The following is a 27356-nucleotide window of genomic DNA, read 5'->3' as shown; positions in this document are numbered from 1 at the left end:
GGGCACCCCCCACCCTACTGTAGCAATAGGGGGCACAAGTGTGGTGTTCATTGTACAGGACAAATAATGTCATAATACTCTAATTTGTGCAAAATCACAGAAAAAGCTGCAATTTTCTTGCAAATCATGGCAGAATTGTAGCCAGGAGACAATACACTCCTAAAGTACAAGTTTGTTTGGGTGACCATGGGCCCCCCAGGAGCTCAGAGCCCCGGGCTACCGCCCGAAACGGACCTATTATGATCCGCTACTGATTATGCTCATTGCAGAATGATGTAATTATGCTACATGCTGCTATCTTACTATACAATTTATACTTTTTTGTGCACTGTATATAGATTCTATAACATATATATATATATATATATATATATATATGTACAGTATATACTGTATTACACCCATGCCGTGTCCCAATAGACTTATCACAGCACTAGATATGACACTTTGATCTACATTGTTTTACCTCCATTTATTCTTACATTAATTTTACATTTACCTACGCCGGCTTCTTTTAAATGATTTTTATCCACCGTGCATCTAATCCCATCCCCCCTTCGTATTTTCCTCCCGTCCAATTTACACAGACTGCTGTTCCTTTTTTTAATGCTACCAATAAAGTTAATTGAAAAGGGGGGAGAAAAAAGAGCAGTAGACAGGCGTGACAAAAGCGTCCGAGAAAAAAAAGAGAGAGAGAGAGAGAGAGAGAGAGAGAGAGAGAGAGAGAGAATAGAGCAGCTGTTGTCTGGATGGGAAACACACTGACATTGTCTGCCTGCTAACATCATCACATAATCAACCAGTCCTGGAAGCTTAATAACCTCCTCAGTGCTGGCGTCGGCGACTCCGTCAGCCTAACCATTCCTTCAATAGAAGAGACGCCAAGGTAAGCTGTGATGATGGGGGCTGCTCTGATCTGCACTTCTACTTCTAGCTGGGGATCCCTTATAGGATTGAGCAATTTGTTAGGATTTACAATAGAAGGTGTGATAGGAACGACCATTGCGGAGAGTCTCATGCGATGCACAAGACAGGCAGTCAATTATTTAACACGTTATGCAAGCGCTGCCTACCAAACCTCAATGGGGGGCATGCTATGTGTGTTAGATGATAGCCAGGGGTCGCATGTCATACATGCCTCAGCTCTCCCGCTTACATCCCAATGATTAATCGCAACAGAACAGTAAGGGGTCCTCGGCTCCAGGACTCTCGCCATGCTAGGAAATCTTGAGACCTCCTGGTAGATCATTCATTAATTATTGAAATCATACAATGGCCTCTTTTTTTCTTTGTAGCATGTGTACTGGAGGGAAAAAAAACCCTGCTAGCCATTGGTTCATAGGATGGGTACCAAGTAGGCCATGAACTGTTGCCAAGCAACAGCATCTGCCTGATCTTAAATTACAGATGCCTGCAATATGAGCATGCACAAAGCAAAAAAGCAATACAAATATATGAAAACAATCATTAAAAAAAGAAAAATGTTCTTTAAAATCTGCAAAGACTTGATCGAGACGATACTTACTACTCAACCTTCTTACACAGATAAGATTGCCGGGAGATATATTTAGCAGCCTAAGAGTCTGAGATTCCTCTGATTTGATGAGAAAGTGATACGTAAATTACAGAGGCGGCTCGCTCCGAAACTAAACGGAGAGGCTCAATACACAACATACACAACCGAAACAATATAGTAAAGAATTCATTCATCTTTATTAGCGTATGTCTCAGTAGAGAAAAAAAAGAGCTTAAAAAAGAGAAAAGCGGAGGAAACTAATATTTATTGCAGTCATGAATAGTACAAAGAACAATGTATAGACGATGTAAAGCAGGGATGAGGAACCTTTGGCCCTGCAGCTGTTGCAAAACTACAATTCCCATCATGCTTGGACAGCCAAAGCTTTAGCTTTGGCTGTCCAGAAATGATGGGAATTGTAGTTTTGTAGCAGCTGGAGGGCCTGAGTTTGACACGTGATATAAAATAAATAAAGAGAACCTACTAAATTCAAATCGTAATGAAGAAGCAAAGGTGATAGACGGTTTGTCCATCTCGGTTTGTAGTATTATGACTGTAATATATACAATATGTGGTCCTAGTGGCTTTTCTGTGTGTCAGTCCCTATGCTTGTTAGTGTATGTTTGCATGTACACATAGATTCAGTTTGTGGTATACATTAGAAAACTAGCCACATGGTATTTCAAGATATAGCGCAGCTCACTTGATTTCATGGGACCTAACATAGTCTAAAAATGGCTATGGTCATTGCATTTCTAAACATAAAGGGGGAGATTTATCAAACATGGTGTAAAGTGAAACTGGCTCCGTTGCCCCTAGCAACCAATCAGATTCCACCTTTCATTCCTCACAGACTCTTTGAAGAAATTAAAGGTGGAATCTGATTGGTTGCTAGGGGCAACTGAGCCAGTTCTACACCATGTTTGATAAATCTCCCCCATAGTATACTTATGATTGCGGAACTGTTTTTACATCAACTGGTGCTGAAAAGTTAAACCGATTTGTAAATTACGTCTATTTAAAAAAACGCAAGTCTTTCAATACTTATGAACTGCTGTATGCACTGCAGTCTGCAGTGCATACAGCTCTATGCTACAGCTCTATGCTATGCTCTGGTGCATTCTTTCCAGTCTGACACAGTGCTCACTGCTGCCATCTCTGTCTGTGACAGGAACAGTTCAGAGCAGGAGAGGTTCTATCTGGGGATTTGCTAATGCTCTGGACAGTTCCTAACAAGGACAGAGGTGGCAGTAGAGAGCACTGTGAAAGACTGTAAAGAATACACAGCTTCCTGCAGGACATACAGAAGCTGACAAGTACTGGAAAATGAGATTTTTTTTTTTTTAAATACTCCTTTAAAATTGTGATCACTTGTGCTTTTGCATTCTACAACAAAACTCTATAAGGAGCATTTATCATTGTTTGTAGGATTTTAAGATGCGTTAATAAATAGTTCTTTTGTGCACTTTGTTTATAAACACTTTTTCTCTAGCAAAAATGTTGCTACTTTTTAAAAAATTGCATATAATACTTGTGGCCAAAAATCGACTACACCTAAACTAGTTCCCTATTATAATGAAGTCACACCCTTTTGGCTAAGAAGGTGCAAAGGTGACTAAAACACAGAATTTAAAAAAAAAAAAAAGAAAAAAAAAAAAAAAGGAAAAGAAGACGTGTGCAAAAAGTTAACTCTACAAAACTTTTTAGTGGCCTAGGCCCAGATTAGTCAATCTGTGTAAAACATAAACATATGTCATTTGCCAATAGCAACCAACTACTGGTTTAACATTACCAGAGCTGACTAGCTGAGCTGTGAGTGGTTGCTATGGGCACATTACACTAGTTTTTGTTTCACACAGATTAATAAATTCATCCCATCAACAGCCAACCACTACCTGAGATTGGACAGCGCTGGACATTGCTGCAGCCAGTACTTGACAGAGTTGACTGTATCACTGTCAAGATAAGTCCACCTTGGAAGTAGCAGCCATAGCGTTCAGCTGGGGAGATGTGAAGACGTGACAGGAGGACCATGGGAGGACATGTAAGGTGAGTATGGGTTGTTAATTATTTTATTAGCAATTCAAGAAATATATTTTAAAAATGTCCGCAGTAACCCTTTAACACATACCTGTCATTACAAAATATTTTTATTAACCTGTATAGGTTTTGATAGATTACCCCTTCTGAGTGGTGACAAAATAACTATAGTGCTCTCATTGCTGTTATTGAGCCCCTGAAAGTCCCTGCCCCAATTTCCTGTAATTTGTCCTACGTTTCACTGTTACTAGAGACAGAAATCCCCTGACAACAGGCAGTAGACAGCATATTGTAAAGAAGAGAGACACATGTGGCCAGGATTTTAGAGATGTTTTCTAGGGGAAGGGGTCATTTTTGGTACATAAAGTGATTTACAAATATACTAGGAATCCCAAAGGCTATGGAATGGAGGAAAGTTGCTTTCAAATGACCATGCCAATTTAAAGGGTGCATCCAGTTTAAAAATACCTGCACTACGTTTTCATGAGACCCTTGACATCATACTGACTTGTGGCAGAACCACAGCTGGTTTGCAAAATACATTTACAAACACCTTCTAAGGCAAGTTTCACATAGGCGTATAAGGGATACATTTTTGCGTCCGTATAAGTTGCAAGTCGCTTCTGAAGACCTGAGCTGACAGCTGTCAAGTTAGCTCATCAGAATGGGGACTTTTGACTGTAATAGTGTAAAAGTGTGTCCTGAATATACCCCGCCTTAGTGACTTTATTTGATGCAGATCCCCATTTCCACACAGAGAGAGTGTCTTTCGCTCCAGATGCATTGCATGGAGAGCCCAATGATTTCTATAGTAATTGCTTAATTTCCTGTGGTGGTGCCTGCTCCTATGCAGGTTACAGCTGCTTGCTGGTGATTCCCATTCAGGGAGACTTCATTTTCCTATAATGTCAAAAATCCATTCCTTTTAAGCTAACCAGGAAATATAGTAGAATTGTAGATCTTACGTCTTTCTATAGGGCCCAGCTTATTTTCTGAAGCTGTGTTATAATACATGTCACCCATCATCTCTTTTTCCTTATAAAACAGGTTATATGAAATTAGGTCACTGCACTAAGCACTAGTTAGCAGCTAGAAGTAGTTCAGGAGCAGCCAGCTGAGGATTCCAGCCGAAATCTGCAATTAGAAATATCCGTATTGTTGTTAACGACCTTGAGTTGTCTTCTTTAGTCGAGTTATTTAATATATTATTGTACTGTTCCTTAGTGACATCCATTAGAATTGTCTGTAGTTGCTACCTGGACTTGCCTTGGGTTAGATGGTGCCCTGTTCTCTCTTTTTGTGGTCAAACATTGCTTTAAAGGGGTATTCTATCCCCAAAAGTAATTTTTTATCCACAGGATGGGGGATAACAAGCTGATTGGTGGGGGGTCCAGCTTGCAGAAGACCATAGTGCCAAGCCAGCCTCCATTGACTATCATTAGAAGGAACGGTTTGGTGTGATGGGGGTGTGGCAGTGCTCCTAACGGTGCTCCAGACCTAGTATTACACTGCTAACAGCAAAGGTGCCCTGTGCGAAGTAGGGGCTATCAACAGGTTAGATTTGTCTAACCTGCTGATAGTTCCCCTTTAAACTTCAGACAAGACATCAGGGGCACAAACAGTACGTACATTGTGCTGCAGTGACATCATCATGCTGCCAGCATCTGGCCAATTTGCTCGACATGGGAATAGGGTTAAATGAGATTTATAGTTTATTGTTCCTGTAGGCAAAAAAGTGGGCACTATTAGTAGGTTAAACAAGGAAACTATCAGGGAAACTATTGGCAGGTTAAACAAATCTAACCTGCTGATATCTCCCTTTTGTGCACAGGGCACTGAGGATGACGGTGAGTTTCCTACCTTCATCCTCAGCATCAGTCCTGTGTAGTCGTAGTCAGATCCTTATGCTAATCGGGTTGTTTGGAACACTGGGGGTGGGGCGTGCTGGGGATGGTGCCTGCTCCATTGATTTTTATTACAAGAGTTTGGGGGGTTCTAAGGGGGCATTTTTACCTTGTAAGTTGGCACAAAGGAAGATTTTTACTACAGTATGTACAGCATCAAAGTGGTATTATTAGTTTACTGCTGTGTAAGAATTGAGAGGGGGCAACATGTATTTATGGAGGACACAAAGTTGGTACAATTACAGTGTTATGGCATCAATAAGGGCACTAATGTGGTGACACAAAAATAGGTGTTGGTTACAAAGTGGGAAATTATGACTTTGTGGGGGGGGGGGGTAAAAGGTTATTATTACATTTTTGGGCACAGAGGGTACTATCACTATTACATTGTGTTGCACGAAAGGGGGCACTACTGGTCAGGGCTCAAAGAAAAAAGAATGTAAATTATTCCAAAAAGAGATGACTGTAACCTGTGAGTTACTGGATGCAACTGTACTGTATTCAAGTATTCACTCTGTAGAATTGTTATCTGACCATTATCTTGTGACCACATTATTTAGAGGTACCGTATGATACACAGAGCCAGGCCCCCGTATCTAGGTCTGCTGTGTTATAAAAAGTTTCTTGCAGGCTTTCCAGTTAGCAGCTCAGCGGAGCTCAGTGACAAAGCCTGTCCTAGCTGTAATGTGGATATTAGTCCCTGTCATATGTCAGCAAGTAAAGGAATGGGCATAACAAAGAAACCAATGATTAAAGTTTCCAATAGCTTGACTCTAGACTGTGACTCTTACTCAGTGGTAGGGAACCTCTGCCCTCCAGCTGTTGCAAAACTACAACTCCCATCATGCCTGGACAGCCAAAGCTTTAGCTTTGGCTGTCCAGGCATGATGGGAGTTGTAGTTTTGCAACGGCTGAGAGCCAAGGTTCCCTACCCCAGCTCTAACTGGTATTTCATGGAGATCTTCTACTTTAGGGGGAATTCTTTTATACTATGAATATTAATTTTGCTTGTATTTCGTGGTTAGTCATTGTTTGGATTATTATGACTATTGAATCTGGAAAACATTTGTTGTTTGACTTGCTGGATATGTTTTTATACATAATGTTGGAATATGCTGAATTTCTTAAACCTAAACACTGATGTCTGTCTCGTGCATTGGCAAATAACAGTTAGTATGTTGGAGTGGGCCCATCGCAATATTAGAGAGTGCAGATCCAGTTAGATTTTTTTTTTAAAACAGAGTGTGCTCTAGATACAGCATTTTCCTCATAGACTTCTTTTTAGCAATTGTAAATCCCTAGAAAGAGGTATTAGGAAGAAGGTTAAAGCTTTGGCTGACCATGAATGATAGGAGTTTTAGTTTTGGAACAGCTGGAGGGCCTTGGTTTGACAGCCTTGGTCTAATAGGACCCTAAGTGTTAGATTGGACAGATGATGGCCTGAGGATGCTACACTATAATAACGACCAAAGACAACAAAGTCCCATAAAGTTTTTTTTTAAGCTGAGGATGACCCCTTAGGATCAGTCCTAAAGAGCCAAGAACTCTGCTTGCTCACTGCACCTGACATCTTAAAGGGAACCTGTCACCCCCCGTGCTGGGGTGACAGGCTCCCGACCCCCCTGCTACAGCCCCCTATACTCACCTGATCCCGCCGGGTCCTGCTTCTGGATCCGGTCGGGTCACGGAGATCTCAGCCACTGCAGCCCGGCGCGCGCGCTGAGAGATGAATTCAACACTCATAGAGAATGACAGGAGAGTCCAGCGCTCCGTCACTCTCTATGAGCGTTGGACTCATCTCTCAGTGCGCGCGCCGGGCTGCAGCAGCTGAGATCTTCGTGACCCGACCGGATCCAGAAGCGGGACCCGACGGGATCAGGTAAGTATAGGGGGCTGTAGCGGGGGGTCGGGAGCCTGTCACCCCAGCACGGGGGTGACAGGTTCCCTTTAAATTATAAGGTTTGCTTTTGAAAACCTACAAAAACATAACTGCACTCTTGACCACAACGCTATCTAGATGATTCTCATGATCAGTGGTATTATATGACAGATTTTCTCCAATGCCCAATGTCAGCATGGAGACTATGACATTTTGTGCCCTCTTAAACACTTACAGGGTATGTTACTGCTTTTAATTCTCAGTGCTATATCTTTTTGTATCACAACAGCTGATAACCCTATCCAATTCTCACAGTCACCCCTGCCGTGCACCAAACAGCAGCTGTTTCCACGTGTACCACATATAAATTCTTTTTGATAACATTTAAATATAATATCCCAGGACACGCTATTGCTATTGAGCTAATCTGTCAAGCATGGTGCAACTTAATACTGTACGTGAGAGCATTAAAGTGGGTGTTCTTACCGAGATATGGCATATAATTATGATCAGTAAGGGTTTCGAACCCCTGGGTGAAAGAGGTCCTATCTGTATTTATACTGCACCCTAAAATTGTTCCATTAATCAGAAAGCCAAGTACTGTGGCCCCTTCACTCTGAGAAGTGTTGTACTTGGGTGCAGAGGACGAGGGCCAGACTGCCCACAATTCTATTTGGCTCCTCCGATACTTCTGGTCTCCAGGCTCATGCTGTCTTCTCTTCCAGCACAGGCAGTGTGGGTCAGAGACGCTGCCTGTGCCGGAAGCCCTGGCGCCTGTGCCCAATCAAGTGTGTGTGCCTTAAAAGGGTTATCCAGCGCTACAAAAACATGGCCACTTTTCCCAGAATATTGTCTCCAGATTGGGTGGGGTTTGGGACTCAGTTTCATTGAAGTGAATGGAGCTTAATTGCAAACCACACCTTAACTGGAGACAAGAGAGGGGGAAAAGTGGCCATGTTTTTGTAGCGCTGGATAACCCCTTCAAGGGCACGCACACACACACACAATTAAATGGGAGGCTCACCTAGGAATCAGATGTCCTGCATTTCCGGGATCCAGATTATCCATTTGTCTTTTTGTGCAAATGCCAGATAGGCCAGTGCCCTCTCTGGGCCGGTCCAGTCCTCCTCCTGGCTGGGAGACTCCTTCCCCTACTGTAGCAGGAGGCAATTGCCAGGCCAGGAGGAGGACTGGACCAAGCCACAGAGAGTACCGGCATATCTGGCATTTGCCTGAAATGACAGATGGCTAATCTGGCCCTGGTCACTACTCTGAATAGTTCATATAACAGACCCATGTAGGATTATAGGCATTTTTTGAAAGTACACGTATTAATAATAAAAAAAAACAGACCTTATTAATTATAAGTAGAGATGAGCGAGCATGCTTGTCCTAGCCTGGTACTCGTTCGAGTATTAGGGTACTCGATGGTGCTCGGTAAGAGGTGGCATCTTCCTCTTCCTGCATGTTTGGCGGCTTTTTCTCAGCCAATAATCATGCACAAAAGGCTTTGGGAGCTTGTAGCATCACGTGGGAACCCTACATGTCGATAGCAGCGAGTGGCTGGCTAGATCAGATGACCTGGGCATATAAGAATCAGATCCCGCGATGCTCGCCTCAGACGCAGGCTGGATGGGCTTGCTGTCTGTCAGGGAGAGTGTTAGGGTGGGGAAAATATTGTTAGCCAGGAATCATCCACAAAGAACCCAACAGTCCTTCTAAGGGCTACAACTACATTTTCCTGGCCTCCTCTTGGCTGCTGGCTGGGACTTGTAGTGCAGCTACCGCCATCTTGGGGACAGGATGTGGTCCACATAGACCCCCCCAAAATTGCCCAAAGTCCTCTCAGTACTCATTTTTGCTGCTGCTGTACCTTGGCTTGCTGGGATCTGTAGTACAGCTACACATATTCTGGCTGTGCAGTGTAACGGGTGCTCTAAAACAAACAGCACCTAGTACCTAGTACACACAGACTCCATACACTACACCAAAAGTCCTCCCAGTTGCACCTAGTTGGGTGCTTTCCTAACATGTGCCCTGCCCAACTTGGTCTGGGTCAGCAAAATTGTAATGAGGGTCATTACGCCCATAATTTGGCATAATGTTGCAATTAGCCAGCAGCAAAGGCATCCCTGCATGCTGCCCCTGCTGTTTCCTGTCCATTTCCGTGTTGTTTCTGTTATTTTCTGAGGTTGTCAGGTTTTCACGCAACCTTCCCTGTGCAGAGCTTTGGTCCCCTGCAAAAATGACTTCAATGGGGTCCCCTTTGGTCCTTTGGTCCCCTGCATTGACTTCAATGGGGTTTATTACTCGAAAGGAGCACCCGAGTATCGGGAAATATTCGTCTCGAGTTTCGAGCACCCGAGCATTTTAGTACTCGCTCATCACTAATTCTAAGTCATGTGTGTACATTGGTAACAAGATTATGATGAAATTGAATGTGGATAGATGCAGACTGGGCTTCAAAAACAAAGGTGCATGCCCCTCAGAAGTTTATTACCTAAATGTCAGATTTGGTGATATAATTTATGACCTGATATGTGAGCTATGTGACCATTCCACAGCTGCAGACAACATACTGTACCATCTAAAAACGTATGTGATCAATGCACAAGGCCAAGCATGACTCCAGGGTGCCAGTCACGGGAGTTCCTGTGTCTAAGTGTTTTACAGATGACATGGTAGTTTCCTTAGTAAGATGGAATTTCCCTTTGTCATATTTTATTTTTTAACTGGGATGGACAGGCTTAAAACTAGATCAATAATGACTGAGCTATTATCTATTCTAATGTAACAACCATGTACATTATGACCGAGACAACTTCCATATGGGAAGACAGATTAGATACATCATGTATCAACATGGCGAAGGATGATGATGTTACTATATACAAATATATAGTGGTCGCCAGCATGATTAGCAGCAAGCTACTTTGTTTCCATGGACATCTTAATTGACAATGCATACAGTACTATATGCATTGCCGCTCATTTCACAAGAAATTACTGTGACTTACTAATATCTTGGTAGCTATGCTGTAACCATTCTTTAATAGCTGGGGAGAGGATTAGTGGCTCTTAGATGCAGCTAGCATGAGGCCTCCATACCCAAACCTAACCGTCACTAAATCCCATTTAGAACCGGAATTTCACTAAAATGATATGGTTTCAGTCATTGGCAAACCAAATTTCTCATTCCTGACACCACAGCAAAGTAAACATAATGTGGGAGATTTATCAAACATGGTGTATAGTAAAACTGGCTCAGTTGCCCCTAGCAACCAATCAGATTCCACCTTTCAACCCTCACAAACTCTTTGGAATATGAAAGGTGGAATCTGATTGGTTGCTAGGGGCAACGGAGCCAGTTTTACTTTACACCATGTTTGATAAATCTCCCCCATGGGTGCCAAATATGCTTCTGCTAGGTGAAATGGATTTGGCAGTAAGCATGTATCTGCTTGAGACATAAATGCATTCAGAGTTTTGCTGCAATCTGACATTTCTGAGTATCTCTGCTACAGTACATAAGACCAACTCACTCCGCAGCATCTAAACAAAATGTCATTCATGCATCATGCTGAAGTGTAAAATGTCAATGACAGAAAATGTCCATATACACATAAGTATCTTCTCAGGTTAAAGGGGTATTCTACTTAAAGGAGACAGGCTCCCGACCCCCGTTACAGCCCCCTATACTCACCTGATCCCGCCGGGTCCTGCTGCCTAATCCGGTCGGGTCCCGGAGATATGAGCGCCCGAAGCCCGGCGCGCGTGCTCACAGGGGAGTCCGATGCCCATAGAGAATGATAGAGCATCGGACTCCCCATTCATTCTCTACGAGCGTCGGACTCTCCTGTGAGCGTGCGCACCGGGCTTCGGGCGCTCATTTCTCCGTGACCCGACCGGATCAGGAAGCGGGACCCGGCGGGATCAGGTGAGTATAGGGGGCTGTAACGGGGGGTCGGGAGCCTGTCACCCTGGCACGGGGGGTGACAGGTCCTTTTTAAATATAACTTTTTATATGTTGCTGCCCACAGGGAGACTAACAATTCCATTCAATACTAAACTGCTACTTTCTGCTGAAGACACAAAAAAAAAACTGTGTGTGAGCTTTTATCTCCTCCTCCCCCCTCCCTGATGTAAACAAGTCCCTGGCAGGCTGTATCTGGAACTTTATAGTTTTTTTGAAATACTGAGAGGGTTAGTCTGAGGTCAAGTTGCTGATTAACTCACTGTGATCAACCCTCCAGGCATTACAAAGTTGCTACGGAGTTGCAGATAGGGAGGAGGAGGGGTAGAGAGCAGAGAGGGTCTGAGCAGCTCAGATACGGTTTTCTATGTCTTCAGCAGAAAGTAGCAGCTCAGAACCGGGGGAATGAGACAGAACAGATAATAACAAGTGTGGAAGGAATTGTTAGTCTCACCATTAACAGCAACATATCAAAAGGTATGTTTGAGCAGAATACCACTTTAATATAATGTATGCACAAACCTTACAAAATACTGAATAGATCAGAAACAGTAGTGAATATATAGCAGTGACTTGTATACAGCTATATTCCCATCAGAAAGTGAAGGGATGCCTCAAAAGCAGAACGTGTAAGAAAACAAACACAATGACATAAGCCTATATACAATAGGTGTCATGTGTAGGAAGTGGCATTACATTTTGTCTATATGACAATGTGTCAGAATCTCAGTGTGTTTGTGTTGGATGGGGAAAGTGGAGGATTGAATTATCTGGCTGCGAGGACTTTGCAGTTGGTTGAAGCACCACTTATGGGGACAGCTGTCTCAGTCTTTAGCAAGTGATGACATAGCAAACCATAAATAGAGCGGCAGCAATGGATGCAGCAGGGTGCCAGGCTTGAGATGTAAATATCACCTTTAAGGCCTTCTCCACCAGGATTCTTTTAGCAAGAAATCGTAAAGTAAGTGGATTTTGGTATCGGCTATGGCGAAAGCTTCTGCTGTCACTGATCTGTTTGCACATTAATGCTTATATATAGGTCAGACTCATGCACTGTAGCGTGTAGCTGGATCACAGGCTGGGTGCTCATTTCTGCCTGATATAACATTAGGTAAATATTCCGTCTATTCTATTGTCTATGTGTTCATATATTTTATATGCTGCTTCAGCACTTGATGCGTTCTAGGATTTGCGTTGGTTGTGTATTGTGTGTACGCTGGATTATCACAGTCCAGAAATGTGCTGAGGATTATATAGGACAAGGACTGAGAATTTACATAATATACTTTAAAGTCCATGTGAATATGGTAACATATCAGCTCCCTTGTTACTGGCATGAAACAACACAATTACAGTAAGCCGATCAAACTAAGTAATACGACTCAGGATCATGATTAGTTATATATGGATGTAGCAGAGCTGAGTTCGTTATTTGGACCATAACTGGCTCCCTATGGTTTTGCATTATCTATCTGTCTGTCTATCTATCTGTCTATCTATCTATCTATCTATCTATCTATCTATCTATCTATCTATCTACCTATCTATCTCCTATCTATCTATCTATCTATCTGTCTGTCTGTCTGTCTGTCTGTCTGTCTGTCTATCTATCTATCTATCTATCTATCTATCTATCTATCTATCTATCTAACAATTAGAAGGGATGGCTTATCACTGGTATATATGCCATCTTTTTCTGACCAGTTGGGGCCCAATTGCTGGGACCATCACTAATCCTGAGACTGGTGGCCAATGACACATTGGCCGAAATGTCCAATTTCTGTTGGACTGAACAGCCATCTATTAGGTATGGTACCCTCTGGACTCTCCCTCGACAGATGATACCAGGTAAGAGAAAGGTCTGGCATGCTGTATTTCCAGTGCTCAACCCTTTTAAGTCCTCAGAAATGTCAGGTAGTCGGTGAGATTAAAATTAATTCCATACTTGTTATTATCTATTCAGTCTCCTTCACCCAGTTCTCAGCTGCTGCTTTCTGCTGAAAACACAAAACTCTGCATGTGAGCCTTCCTCTTTTTCTCCACCTCCTCTTCCTCCTCCTCCTCCTTCCCCTCCCTTCTGAGACAGCAACATTGTAGCTTCTTTGTAATGCTTGGAGGGTTATTTACAGTGAGTTTAACAACAACTTGACCTAAGAATAACCTGCCCAGCATTAAAAGAAGATACAATGTTGCAGATAAAGCCAATCAGAGACTTGTTCACATCAGTTGTCACAGAACAGAGGGGGAGGAGGGGGGAGACGGAGAGAAAAGGCAGCGTGAGACAAATGCTGATGGTTCGGGTGCGTACGAACCTGAACCTTGGCCCTGTTTGATCATCTCTACTCCTGTATACCCCCCCCAAGTGGTCAATGAATGTTGCTGTACAAAGAAAAAGCCAAAGGGGCTTCTGGCACTTCACATGATCAGTGGGTGTCACAGAGGCCTCATGCCCACTGACTGGCATACAGTATACTAGTAATACACTATTACCTCTCATGGCATGATGACCTTTAAGCTTTTCAACTGACTCTTGGAAACAACAAGTAATACTGTCTTATGCTGCGTTTACACGGAACGATAATCGTGCGAATTTGCATGGATAACGAATGAATTCGAACGATAATCGTATGTGTAAACGCAGCGAACAATCAAGTGACGAGCAAAAAATTGTTCTTTTTGATCTTACAACATGTTCTAAAATCGGTGTTCGTAAAAAATTTGCAGATCGTTCCGTGTAAACAGTCGTTTGCCGACTTTTCCTATGTGCGAGATAGGCTTAAGCAATCGCAAAATCATTGCAAAACGAATTTTCCGTACGATATATCGTTCCGTCTAAACGCCAATCGTTATAAAAGAAAATTGTTACTTCGAAATCGCTAATCGTACAATCGGGCGAATTATCGTTCCATGTAAACGCAGCATTACATTATTATATATCCTGTCTAAGGAGAAAAAAAAAGATAAGTAAATTAGGGTGTAAAAAAAAAAAATACAAAAGAAGCAATACTCACCTGCCCTGATTCCCCATCAAAGCTGCCAATTCTATTTTTTTTATATATCATGTTATTTTTTTTTTCTGGGACTACAATACCCTTCTTAGCAATTGTACTACAAACAGCTAGTGGTAGCAAACATTAACAACATATGTACACTATTAGATGTTTTATTCCATCAATCACTAACACAAGATCCAGGGCAGATCTGATTGTGACTTGATTGACAATAGACATGCAATCTTAAAAGTCCAACAAATTCTGTTTGACGACTTCTGTTCTAGTTGATGGCTAGGTGGCTTTAGTGCGCACATTGACCCAGGTTTACTAAAACTGAAATGTAATATGATTAGATAGTCTATGTACCAGATTTTTCAAAACATTTTTTATCAATGTCAGGTTCTTAACCTGTCTAGTCTAAGATTAGACCACTGAGGTTAAGCCAGTCTTTTGGAGCAAATTATGGCAGTATTCTGGCTGAAAGCCAGTTGCCTGGCAAGAGGGAGTGGATGTGGCTGCCAGATATAAATGGTGCAGGTAGATTGTTGGCAGGGGATAAACCTGGGGTACACGTGGTAACCCTTTAAAGGGATCCTTTATCCAGGTTTTGTAAAGACACTGCTCCTTTCTTGCAAAAATAGCTCCACCCCTGTCCTCAGGTTGTGTGTGGTACTGCAGTTCAGTTCCCCATTGCTGCCACACCAGTACGGTAGCTTTCCCCTACACAGTAGTACTCCTCTACACCTCCCCTAAGTGGTCAGGAATATTGCTGTACAGAGAAAACGCCAAAGGGGCTTCTGCAGTCTATATGGTGAGAGTGATTTCCGATGAGACACCTGATATTCCTAGAGGTGGATTGTGCCCAGTAGGTATCTGTATTCTGCATTCCCGATGGTGAAGAAAAGCTTCTGTATATTAAAGCGAACCTGTGAGGTCGCTGGTGCCCCATACACCAGCTCCAAGACCTGTCAGGGCAGCCCTACACTCAGGCTGCTAATCAAATATGACAGGGTGGGAGAAGGGTGAGGTGAGTATTACTGAAGGGGCTCTGTCTACTTCCTTATGACTGGGGGTCGGTCATTTCCGTATGGCGGGCACCGTTCAAAGTTGTTTTGAAGCTTTTTGCAGTATCAGAAGGAGCATAAGAGAAAAGCATCAGTAAGCTGTTCTCCTTACCTGTCAGGCCCACAAACCAGTGTTCAGGACACCAGGGACCTCATAGTATCTTTGTAAAATTGTTAGAAACAGTTACATATTCATTCAGTGTCTACCAAGTGTCTATAGATCTCTATAGGAGAATTAAAGGCGAGTTCTTGTCTGTGCATCATGTATTTAAAGGGGACGAGTATTGTACTCCAGCCCCCACCGTGGCTTGAAGCCAATAGCTGGATGAGTACCCAACCACATGGGCAGACAGCCACTATCCGATGTGAATTAAGAACACCAAATCAGCTATAGAGATAGTAAACAGCAACCCTAACCCCTATAAATATACCAGAGAGGGGGATGGAAGATGAAAGAGGGAAGGAATAGTCTGCAGAAGCATCGAGTAGATATCTAATGCCCAGTGTGCTGAAGGTTATCACAGCGAATATCTCATTACTCTGCAATCAGGTTAATCCTTTATTTTTAGATCAGTAGACACAGTTGTTGTCATCGAAGATTCTGCTCATCATTTTATATAGAAATCCCGATTCTGGTTATCAAGTACATATGGTTTATGCTTGTAGATAGAATATCGTGAACTAATTGTTTTAGTACAGTACAGTAAGTGTGGCCTCTATGTATTGGAGTAAAGCTTTTAGAGGCTTCATTTGTAGCAATTAGAGGGCCATAAAGTGCTGAGCAGATAGTTGTAAAATAGCATGACAGCCTTATAGCCAGCCATACACGAGATGCACATTAGGCTGAAAGCTTATCGCCCCACTCACCTTCCAACAATGATAAGCAACTCGTGCACTCGGTCATGTTTAGCTCTATGGAAAGAAGAAAATAAGCCAATACATTATTTGGGCAGTGTTGTATCTCACGTAAGACAGTGGGGGAGATTTATCAAACATGGTGTAAAGTGAGACTGGCTCAGTTGCCCCTAGCAACCAGTCAGATTCCACTGTTCATTCCTCACAGACTCTTTGGAAAATAAAAGGTGGAATCTGATTGGTTGCTAGGGGCAACTGAGCCAGTTTCACTTTACACCATGTTTGATAAATCTCCCCCAGTAAGTGTAAAATCCATCATCACCAATTGTTATACCCCCAAATAATTCACGGCCGCTTGTATGAGCGATAGACGACCAGGCAGCATGAGCAACACAACATGGTGGTTCCTGGGTACAGGGACGGCATCAGAACAGGGCTTATATAGTATTGTTCTGGTTCACACTGCAATAGGGTGTTGGTGATTTATTTATTTTTTTTACCTGTTAAATTCTGACGAAATCCTTGTGCCGAATTGCTCATTGAAAACGATTTTGCTGCCAGATATGAGAGTGAATAATTGCACAATGCAGGAGGCAGACTTTACTCTGAAGCACTGAACACCTGTTGATGATAGTGAGTCATGTCGCACGCACAGTCCACAACACCGAAGATGTATCTGGAGTTTTTAGCAGCTTTTTATTTTTAGCACTTTCATGGATCAGTAGTCCCAAAATAGAAATCACTGAATCTTTCAGGATATTACTTTCCATTATAAAGTATACATATAAAAGAGTGGATTAACTATTTAGAGGTAATCATCCTTTCACACTAACAAATTCAGAAAAAAATATTTAAGAGGGTTGGAATGTCTATAAAATATACCGTGGGATAATGTGCATGGCTTTTCATGGACTGAAAAAATAGATTCATGCCAATAGATTTGTGCCAAGACTATATAGTTCTTTTATACACATCCTGTTTGTCATATTTTTTGCTTTTTTACCTGACAGCTCTTATTTCAGATGTTCAGAATTTTTAAAACTAATGGCCTATCCTATTGGTGCGATAATCGGTTCGTGTAAACACAGCAAACGGTCAAGTAACGAGCGAGAAATCGTTCATTATGGTTCTCAAATTGTCGTTGGGCGTTCACTGAAAATTCGCAGTTCGCTTAGTCTAACAGATTCTTTTACAGATTCCCCCTATGTGTGAGATGGGCTTAAACGATCTTAAAAGGATCGCAATACCGATTTTTTTCAAACAATTTATCTCTCCGTCAAAACACTGATCATTATAAAACCCAAATCATTGCTTCAAAATCGTTAAACGATTGATTGGGCGAATTAACGCTCCGTGTAAACGGACCATATCCTATCCTGATTTGCCAGTTTTTTTTAGTTCGTGCAATACTGTTATGGTCCTTTTACATGGAGCAATAATTTGCCCAATCGATCGTTTAAGGATTTTGACGCAACAATTTTGTTTTTATAATGATCAGTGTTTTGACGGAGAGATAAATTGTTGTAAAAAATCAGTATTGCGATCGTTTTAAGATCGCCTAAGCCCATCTCACACATAGGGTTAATCTGTGAAAGGCTGTTTAGATGAAGCAATTGGCGAATTGTCATTGAGCGACCAACGATGATTTGAGAACATGTTGAAAGATCATGATGAGCGATTTCTCACTCCATCATTTTAGAAGTGAATTTACCTTATTACAATGACTGTCACCCTGCTTGGATATAAGGAGAGATCTATCATTTAAAGGGGTTATCCAGCGTTACAAAAACATGGCCACTTTTAGAGATGAGCGAACCGGGTTTAGGTTTGAGTCGATCCGAACGCGAACATTCGGTATTTGATTAGCGGTGGCTGCTGAACTTGGATAAAGCTCTAAGGTTGTCTGCAAAACATGGATACAGCCAATGGCTATATCCATGATTTCCACATAGCCTTAGGGCTTTATCCAAGTTCAGCAGCCCCCGCTAATCAAATGCCGAAAGTTTGGGTTCGGATCGACTCGAGCATGCTCCAGGTTCGCTCATCTCTAGCCACTTTCTTTCAGAGACAACACAACTTTTGTCTCCAGTTCAGGTTTGGTTTGCAATTAAGCTCCATTAACTTCAATGGAACAAAGTTGCAAAACCTGCAACCAAACTGGGGACAAGAGAGGTACTGTCTCTGGAAGAAAGTGGCCATGATTTTGAAGCGCTGAATAAACTCATTAAAGCGACTCTGTACCCACAATCCGTGCCAAACGGGAGTATCTGTGCCCTAACTTTGCACCACCCCTCCATCCCTCCTCATCATCAGGAATGCTCTAGGCAGATTGCCTCCTATTCCCCACCTGTGGCAGCCCGGCACATGGGCTGGATCGTTAAAGACCTGTACAATGTTCAGCATGAAGAAAATGTTCCAGTGGCATTCCTAATGATGAAGAGGGTGGGGAGGAGGGTTGGAGGAGTAGTGCAAAGTTAGGGCACAGATACTCCCGTAGGGCACGAGGCTGCAAATTTAAAGTAGTTTTTTAGGACAATAACTGCATCACCTGCCGAACAGACCCCAGGACAGATCTTGGATTAAAAGCAGCTATCCGAAGGTACAAGTGGTTTGGGGGGGTCAGATTGTGGGTACAGAGTCGCTTTAAAGCTGTCATAGCAGGCAGAAGCCACGAGGGACCACCCCAATGGCTAGGCAGAATAAATGTGATGACAGCTTACCTTCAATGAAATGTATTTTGGTGTATACACAAGTTTTTAGGGTGTTTAAAACAAAACATTTTTATATTATTATTAGAGATGAGCGAACTGTTCGGACTTTTGGTCTGAAAGCAGTTCGCTCTCTTGTCATGCCTGTGATCCCGGCCGCATAGCTGCGCTCCTGGTAATATGCGGCCAGGATATTACAGGAAATCGATGTTGAAATCCCTGGAATATTCGCGGGATCGCAACTATGCGGCCAGGATCACAGACATGACGAGAGAGCGCCGATACTGTCGGACCAAAAGTCCAATGGTCCGCTCATCTCTAATTATTATGTGTCAGTCAGCACTTCATAAAAAGTGGGCTGTGCAGGATTTGGCAGTAAAGCACATGGCCTCCTGACACATTTACCATAAATTTTTCAAGAAAAATATTGCTATAAATTATAGCAAAACTCTGCTGTGTGTGGCAGACAGACAATCACATAGTACGGGGTACTCTGGTTTTAAATCTCAAGCCTTTCAGTACTTCAGTTCAGTGCTGTATGTCCTGCTGCCACCTCTGTCCATGTCAGGAACTGTCCAGAGTAGTAGCAAATCACCATAGAAATCCTCTCCTGCTCTGGACAGTTCCTGACATGGACAGAGGTGGCAGCAGAGAGCACTGTGTCACACTGGAAAAAAATTGCCACTTCCCGTGGGACATACAGCAGCTGGTAAGTACCGATAAGTACTGGAAGACTTGAGGTTTTGTTTTTTGTTTTTTAAATAGAAGTAAACAAAAACAAATCTGTATAAATTTCTGAAACCAATTGATTTAAATAAATTTGGTGCTTGCTCCAGCACCCTTTTTCCTAAAGACAAGTGTATAAAATAACAGTCTTAATTATTCCCCCCATATTGTCTGTATAAGTAGTACATATAGAATTTAGGTAAATAGCGTTATAGATATCATTATAGTGCCTCAGTAATCATATTGCTATTTAAGAGTTTCCTGTTAATTTTTATGTCATGAAAATTTTAACTATTAGTTATAATGATGCCTAGAGTTCTTTTTACTTAAAGGAGTATTCCGCATAACTTTTCAAATGTTGCTGCCCATGTTGAGACTAACAATTCCTTCTATACTTATTACTATCTATTAAATCTCCTTCCCCCAGTTCTGAGCTGCTGCTTTCTGCTGAAGACACGTCTCCCCTCTCTTCTGAGACGACTGATGTAAACAAGTCCCTGGCAGGCTTTATCTGTAGCTTCTTTGTAATGGTAGGAGGGTTATTCTGAGGTCAAGTTGTTGATGAACTCATTAATCCAGGCATTACAAAGTTGCAGATAGGGACTTGTTTACATCAGCCGTCTCGGAAGGGAGGGGGGAGGAGAGGGAGATGGAGAGAAAAGCTCATACACAAGGAGAATGAATAGATAGTAACAAGTATGGAATTAATTGTTAGTCTCATCATAGGCAACATATAAAAAGTCATGTTTCAGCAGCATCTTATTCTTGATATTGGGGGAGATTTATCAAACATGGTGTAAAGTGAAACTGGCTTAGTTGCCCCTAGCAACCAATCAGATTCCACCTTTCATTTTCCAAAGAGTCTGTGAGGAATGAAAAGTGGAATCTGATTTGTTGCTAGGGGCAACTGAGCCAGTTATGTTTGATAAATCTCCCCTATAGTCTTTATTATACTGCCCTATGATGGTCCGTGTGTGGCACTACTCACTGTCACTTTAGCCCAGTCTATCTTGGTTCTGTCAGTACAGGTTATCAGACCCGCCGCCTGGACAGGCCCTGGCTGCACCTATAATACATATGTAAAAATACACTTATTTTAGGCTGAATAATAGCTTTGGGATCCATTGTTACTCTAAGCACTGACATAAAATGATGTGTTTCCTTGCAGGCACTGCTATGTGGATACTTGGTAGCAATGACTGATGTGGAATCTACATATGCAGATTTCATAGCCTCTGGGAGAACAGGAAGACGGAATGCTTTGCATGATATACTTGTCTCCTCTGCAAGCGGGAACACCAGTGAGCTGGCTCTAAAGTTATCAGAGCTTGACATTAACAAGTCAGGTAAGAGTCTAATATGCAAGTGTGAGATGTGCGAAGAGAAAACACCTAGGATTAACACTGTGCAGCCTCTGACAGCTTCTGAACACAATGCCGGGGTTTTCCTTTTCTCTGGAGTCATGTTTATGTATTATTTCAATCCCTACAGTACTTTAGAGAAGCCTTTTTTTCCCTTAAATACACGCTTTTATTTCAACACACTTTGTACAAGTGAATATAGGAAACTTTGTAATATATCTTATCAGACCAAAATGCTTCACTCTCTTGTTATCCTTGCAAGGCTAATTTCTCTACTCAGTCAAATACTAAAGGTTCAAAGGTAAAGAAAAAAGTCCTTCTGGTCAGAGTACAGAATATACACAGGATATTGCAGTCCGCCGTGTTGTGGCCTGTAGTAGTACACATGATCCTGATCAGCTGTAGCCAAAGGGTTAAAAAAAAGCTGGATATTTAAATGATTAAAGTCTTGCAGTGATTGGCTCTAGACTTTGAGAGAAAAAGTGTTACGAAAGAGGATTACTCCCCCTTTACTACAGAGTTCTAGGGAACTCTAGCAAGTTTAAAAAGAACCTATCACCTAAATCTTACTGTCCCTATTACCAAAGTTCATCTCTCCCTAAGTCTGTTTAAGAAGATACAGACTGCCTTTGCAGTCTGTATCTTTTACTTTATCTAACCTTCTTCTTCGGTGCAGCAAGGTCGGGCGCCGCCATCTTGATGATGTCACTTGTATTCTAACACTGAAACGCAAGTGACATCATCAAGATGGAAAAAAGAGGATTAGGTGAAGTAAAAGATACAGACTGCAAAGGCAGTCTGTATCTTTATAAATAAATCAGAGAACAGGGACTTTAGATAATACACAGTGATCTTGTGCTGAATAGCGTGAGATCACTGTGTATTAACGGAGCGGCGGCAGAGGATCATGGGAACCTATGCCGCCGCTCTGCATGACGGGAGTTTCCTGTCTCGTGCTGACTCTTTTGAAAAGAGCTGGCGCAAGACAGTGTAGGAAAAGTAAATAAATTAAAAATGCTGCCACTAAATTAATCATATTTGCAAATATTAATTAAAAAGCCATGCAAATCAAATGGAGGAATAAAAAAAAAAAAAAAAAAAAAATGTCCGTTATTGGCTCTCACAAAAAATAAATACAGGCAGGCAGGGGTGGGGGAACATAATAAAGAAAGTATACTTACCCATCACCCTGCCCCCCACAGAATAACAATCTTTGATAGCCACCTGCCTCCTGCAGCTTCTGGTGCAACGTCAGGCACCCGGCTGATGGATTACCTGCTCAGCTTATGAGTCAATGGGAAGGGACATTGCTACACTGACTGGCTGAGAAGGTAGTCCATCAGCAGGACCTTGACATGCAGCAGCAGGATCCAGGGCCGTGATGTGACATATCAATTCTTTGCGCAGAGAGCAGCTGGAGAAGAAGCGCGCGAGCCGTCTCATAGACAGGCTATGGCACACTGAGGCAGGCGGGATTCACACTGAGTAAATGTGGCGGAATTCTGGCATATTTACTCAGTGTGAACATACCCTAAGAAGGGAAATACTAATAGGGCAGACTAGATGGACCAAGTGGTCTTTTTCTGCCAACAATCGTCTATGTTTCTACATTAGATACAAAAAGATACCACATGTCAACTCACTGCCATTCCTTTCTTAAGATATGTAAGATTAGAAATATTAATTATGAAATGCAAGAAAGATTAAGCTTACAGATAAGCATGGATTAAAATATACAAACAGGTGCTGCATAAGTTACTTGGGATCAATGCCAGGCATTAGGAAATACAAATTAATTAAATGGTGTTAGATATCTGCTGGTCAAACGTCTGTAAAAGTATCGTATCACTATCATATTCATACTGGGTGGGGAAGCAAAGAGGTGAAGAGGAAGTCACAGGAGGGGTGACACAGCTGTCACTGCAGATTATGTGTGAAAGAGTGGATGAAGACTGACAAAATGGTCCAGGTAGGATCTGTGCATACACGTGTCTTACTGGCTACGTACACGTACAGTCCTATTTACAAAGTTGACGGTGACAAAAATGATAACCAGACTGACAATTTTATTGGAGAAGTCCATTCTACTTAGTGTTCCCTCTCCTTTCAGGGGACGCGGCCAGGTACATGCACTGTCACCTGACTAACAATCAATTAAGGGGTTATCTGGCAATTAAAAACTTTTTATATGTCACTGCCCTCGTATAAAACATAACAATTATCTTATGCTTACCTCCTCGCACGTCCTCCTGTGGTGTCTCTGGGTTCCCCACAGTCTGCAGCCACTTACACTTCTGCAGAAATGCTCACCCCTGCAGTGACAGCCTGCTCAGCCAATCACTGGCCGTGGTGCTGTCCTGTCTCAGTCAGTGATTGGCTGAGCGGGCTGTCACTGCCAGAGTTCGTCTGTAATCCATGATGAATATAAGTTCTGTGTTTTCTTACATCCCAAGTTGGCTTTGGTAACTATACTTTCTTGCTACAATTGTACACAGCCCATGTGATTCTCTCCTGAAAACTGCATCTTGTGTGCTATCAACCCTATCTACAGCCTGTGTAACTTGCCCTTCATGCATGCACACCCCAATGTACAGGTCCTCTGGGGAGGTGAGAGCATTTTGCATTTAGTGAGGAGAAAAAACAAGCTAATGCAGCAAAAAAAAAAAAAAAAAAAAAAATATATATATATATATATATATATATATCCCAACCAAAAGCAGAAATAAATGAGTTAGTAAATAAGACAATATGGAGGGAAGATCACTAAACAATTCTTTCATAAATGGAGACCGTTTCTAGAAAAAGTTTCTTCTCCGGACGAAAGGAAGGAGATTATGCTACAGTTTAGGTGCTCAGAATGGTACTGTACTGAAGATCTTAAAGGCACACTGGGGGTGCTAAAAATCACTTGAGTGTCATGTCTTGGTCTGGCTGATTTTCTTTGTCTTCGTGTGTGTATGTTTTTATGTTGGGTATGTTTGTTGTTTGGTCTGTGTGAACTGTGTGTCTGGTGTGGATCCATTGGTCACAAGTTGAGTTGTTATAAACTGTCCCATGGTTGTTTAGGAAAGTAATTCTGGATGCAAGCTATGTGACAGTTTTTTCTGGTTCGTTACTGCCTTTTTATGCAAGACGGTCTGGTTTTGAGGGCCAAGCTCATGTAAGCACCCAAGTCCGCTGAGGACTTCGTGAGACGCCTTGGGGAACATATGGTCATGGTAACCGTAGTCGTAATACCATCCCCTTCTCTACACTCTGGAGCGAATAAATGACTCAGTATATGTAGGTGTCTCCCTTCATGCATATGTTATATACATGTACAACTTTCTATTGCTTTTGTCTTTTATATGACATGGCCTGCTTGCTATTCAAAAATGCAATAAAATTATTGTTTAAAAAAAAAAAAAAAAAAGACAATATGGAGTTGTCCAAGGATCATTTTTTAATACTGAGGTTCGAAAAAATGTAAATAAAAAAAACAGAAATGATACTCACCTATGCTGATCTCCCAAAGCTGCTGTTCTGACCACTTCCAGACCCTGCTCACATATCAAGGAGATTAGAACAGAAACATTAAACTGGTTGTCTGGAGATGAACAGCATCACATAATAAGTGAGTTATGATAGAAAGATTTAAGGAGATATTAGGTGTAAAAATAAAAAAAAGAAGTGATACTCACCTACCCTGATTCCCTTAATCTGCCATACCAATGGCTTTTAGTTGCCACTCATCACTGCTTCTTCCTGGTGCCAGACACAAATACAGTAATAAATCACGGCACTCACCGATGGCATTTTCTTCAAAGTTTATTCAACATCCAGAAACCTACAATCTGAACGGTCTGAACTGTCATAGAGTGCCACTCTGAATTTACTCTAGTCAAACATACTGTAACTGATGGCTGGACGATCATTGAACATGTATGGGGGCTTTAACACTTACATGTGTAGGGAGAGCAACAATCAATGTTTGTAGAGGTCAGCACAAGTTGGCATTACATAAGACTGCAAGACTGGGTGCCGAATGAGTGGTTGAGTACTGAAACAAAATTTCCTTAAAAAAATTGGTAAAAAATTGGTCTTGTCTTTATTACAGAGGGTGATGAAAATGAACAGACAACTCCTAGTGAGAAAACTACAGAGGAACAAACTCAAGCGCCAAAACAAGAGAGCTAACAGTTCAATACAAGTGTGGTGCTGCATCTAAAGGTTCTAATCCTCAAAGCAATATGAAGATATCAAGTGTGGCGAGTGTAGACATCAGCCCGGAGAGCAGAAGTGACTGGAACATATCACAGAGATTGAAAGCAGCGGAGACGGCTCAAGGGCTTTTTCCCAATTTTTTCATAAGCAATGGCTGAGACGGTTAAGGCAAAGTTAGCTACTTGAAATTTTATTGAAACACCATTGGGTAGCCACAGTCATTGTGGGTTTTTTAAAAACCCTCTAAGGATTCGATTCTGTGCTGTTGTAATGGCTTCCATGATTTATACGGCGTCTCAATCACAGACAAATAACATGAAAAACCTGACATTGAATTATGAACATTGTATTTGTGTTTTAATGGCTTTGTTGTTTTCCAATGTTTTGTATGGTTTATCTTTTACACCGCCCCTTACTATAAATGTGCACATGTGACCTGGTGGCCTCACAAACAAAGGGCTGTTGTGTGTTTTTATTCTTTTTTGAGATTTTTTTTTTTGTCATTCACAGACTAATTCCTTACTCACCTCCAAACTCGTAATATTTCATCAGTACAACAGCTGTTACTAAAAGAGTCTATGAAATGCACTGTACTAAGTAGCAGGTGAAGCCACCGTGTTATGTGATATCTGTCAGTTTCTAATTCACTCTTGATAGTCACTATAGACTTTTCACAATACCGGTTTTCACGAGGGTTACGCATTTCATTCACTAAAGTTTTTCTCACTTTTTTATCTTCTAGAAATCCACCTGAAAACTTTTTTTTTTGTTGTACTAGCGAGAGATGCACTACACTTAGAGGGTTGGAGAATAGGAATGCACTAAGGAAGAGCGTGTGGTTATCTGGACACACCGATTCCTTCCAAATTTAGTACCTATTTCTAACACTGTTCGGGTTAGGGATGTAATAGTGCACTTTTTAATGTTTGTATATTTTACTAATTAATAGTGTGGTTGTTTAAAAGTTATAATAACCAATAAAGGTAACCAAATATGTTAGAATTGCTGGCTCTTGTTGGTTGGCTTTTTTTGTCTTTTTTTTTTTTCAGGAGTGTTCTGATTACTAAAAAAAAATTGCAAGGGGCAGGGGTTGGGTGGAGAAATTAAAAAAAAAACTTTTACTCACCTCTACTGTCAAGCTCCCATCCAGCACCACCACTGTCTTGGAGTCCCCAGTGGAAGTGCCCTGGTGATATCACTAATCGCACTGCACAAGGCACTGGAGCCAATCACTGACATTAGTGATGGTAGTGATTGGCCACAGCCATCCGGTTAAGAATGTATGGTGACCTCTTCAGGGCACTTGGTGCAGTGGTGAACTGGGACCAATCCGAGGGGTGAGTATAAGTTTTATTTTTCCTTCCCCTTTCTGTCCCTGCCCCAGGCAATTTATTTGGTGATGGGAAAAATCCCTTTAACCAAGTGTATGTTTTTTCCTCATGGGGGAGCGGGTGGTGGGGGAAGCAAAAAAAAAGACAAAAGCATAATCCTTAATATTAAAGGGGAACTCAGGTCAAAATAAAAAATCATCTGCAGGCAGTGTGGCTGTTTTTAAAGGTAAATAGACCTTTGATGAAAAGATGGCAAAATTACGTCCTTTGAATAACACTGTGTGAACAAATCAAAATAATGGCCATTATTCGCAAATTAACGTCCGCAAATAAATGTCCTGAACATTAATTTGACAGTGGCTGTGAACATTGGCCGTTGTCCAATACATTGTGTGAACTGACAGCCATTGTTTCCATTGACTTCCATAGGGATTATTGAAATCGGTAAACAAAGGCTTTTATCTTCAATTAACTTAGCAGCCGTTATTCTACTAAAACAATCATTGTGTGAACATAGCGAAAGGGAGCTTTCAGACACTGTGGCCCAAATTTACTTCAGATGCATCCAAACTGTGTTCCTATAGCACACAGGACGCTGAAGATGAAGGTGAGTTACTTACCTTAATCCTCAGCGCTGTTTTTGTATAATTTATCCATATGCTAATGAGACAGTTTGGTGCATCGGGGACAGGACTACCTCCCTCAGTGCACCGATCCGCCTTGGCTAGCCCACCCCAAGACCTCTATATACAGTGAAATGGAACAGGAAGTAGATGGTGTTGTACATTGTATAGTGGCCATTC

At 41.8% G+C, this 27356-nt stretch overlaps 1 protein-coding gene across 5 annotated transcripts; it reads left to right on the top strand.

Annotated features, from left to right (window-relative positions):
* The first annotated feature begins 716 nt into the window (after positions 1-716).
* Positions 717-26205, top strand: PKIA (cAMP-dependent protein kinase inhibitor alpha). Of its 5 annotated transcripts, none has more exons than XM_069959953.1 (3): positions 717-886; positions 20827-21004; positions 25116-26205. In XM_069959953.1, the coding sequence occupies exons 2-3, from the start codon at positions 20854-20856 to the stop codon at positions 25193-25195; spliced, it is 231 nt and encodes a 76-aa protein (XP_069816054.1). In that variant the 5' UTR covers positions 717-886; positions 20827-20853; the 3' UTR covers positions 25196-26205. The 5 variants fall into 5 exon arrangements, with proteins under 5 accessions (XP_069816054.1, XP_069816056.1, XP_069816055.1 ...); XM_069959955.1 differs by lacking the exon at positions 717-886 and adding an exon at positions 3440-3565; XM_069959954.1 differs by lacking the exon at positions 717-886 and adding an exon at positions 12189-12273.
* The last annotated feature ends 1151 nt before the right edge of the window (positions 26206-27356 follow it).

The sequence above is a fragment of the Dendropsophus ebraccatus genome, chromosome 2, assembly GCF_027789765.1.
Source record: "Dendropsophus ebraccatus isolate aDenEbr1 chromosome 2, aDenEbr1.pat, whole genome shotgun sequence".
NCBI lineage: Eukaryota > Metazoa > Chordata > Amphibia > Anura > Hylidae > Dendropsophus > Dendropsophus ebraccatus.
This window is presented reverse-complemented; position numbering and strand designations above follow the sequence as displayed.

What these genes read in the sequence shown, in the direction of transcription:
- PKIA (XM_069959953.1), top strand. Translation starts at nt 20,854, where the DNA reads ATGACTGATGTGGAATCTACATATGCAGATTTCATAGCCTCTGGGAGA. An exon ending in GCTTGACATTAACAAGTCAG is followed by an intron (nt 21,005 to 25,115) that starts GTAAGAGTCTAA and finishes TCTTTATTACAG; the next exon opens with AGGGTGATGAAAATGAACAG.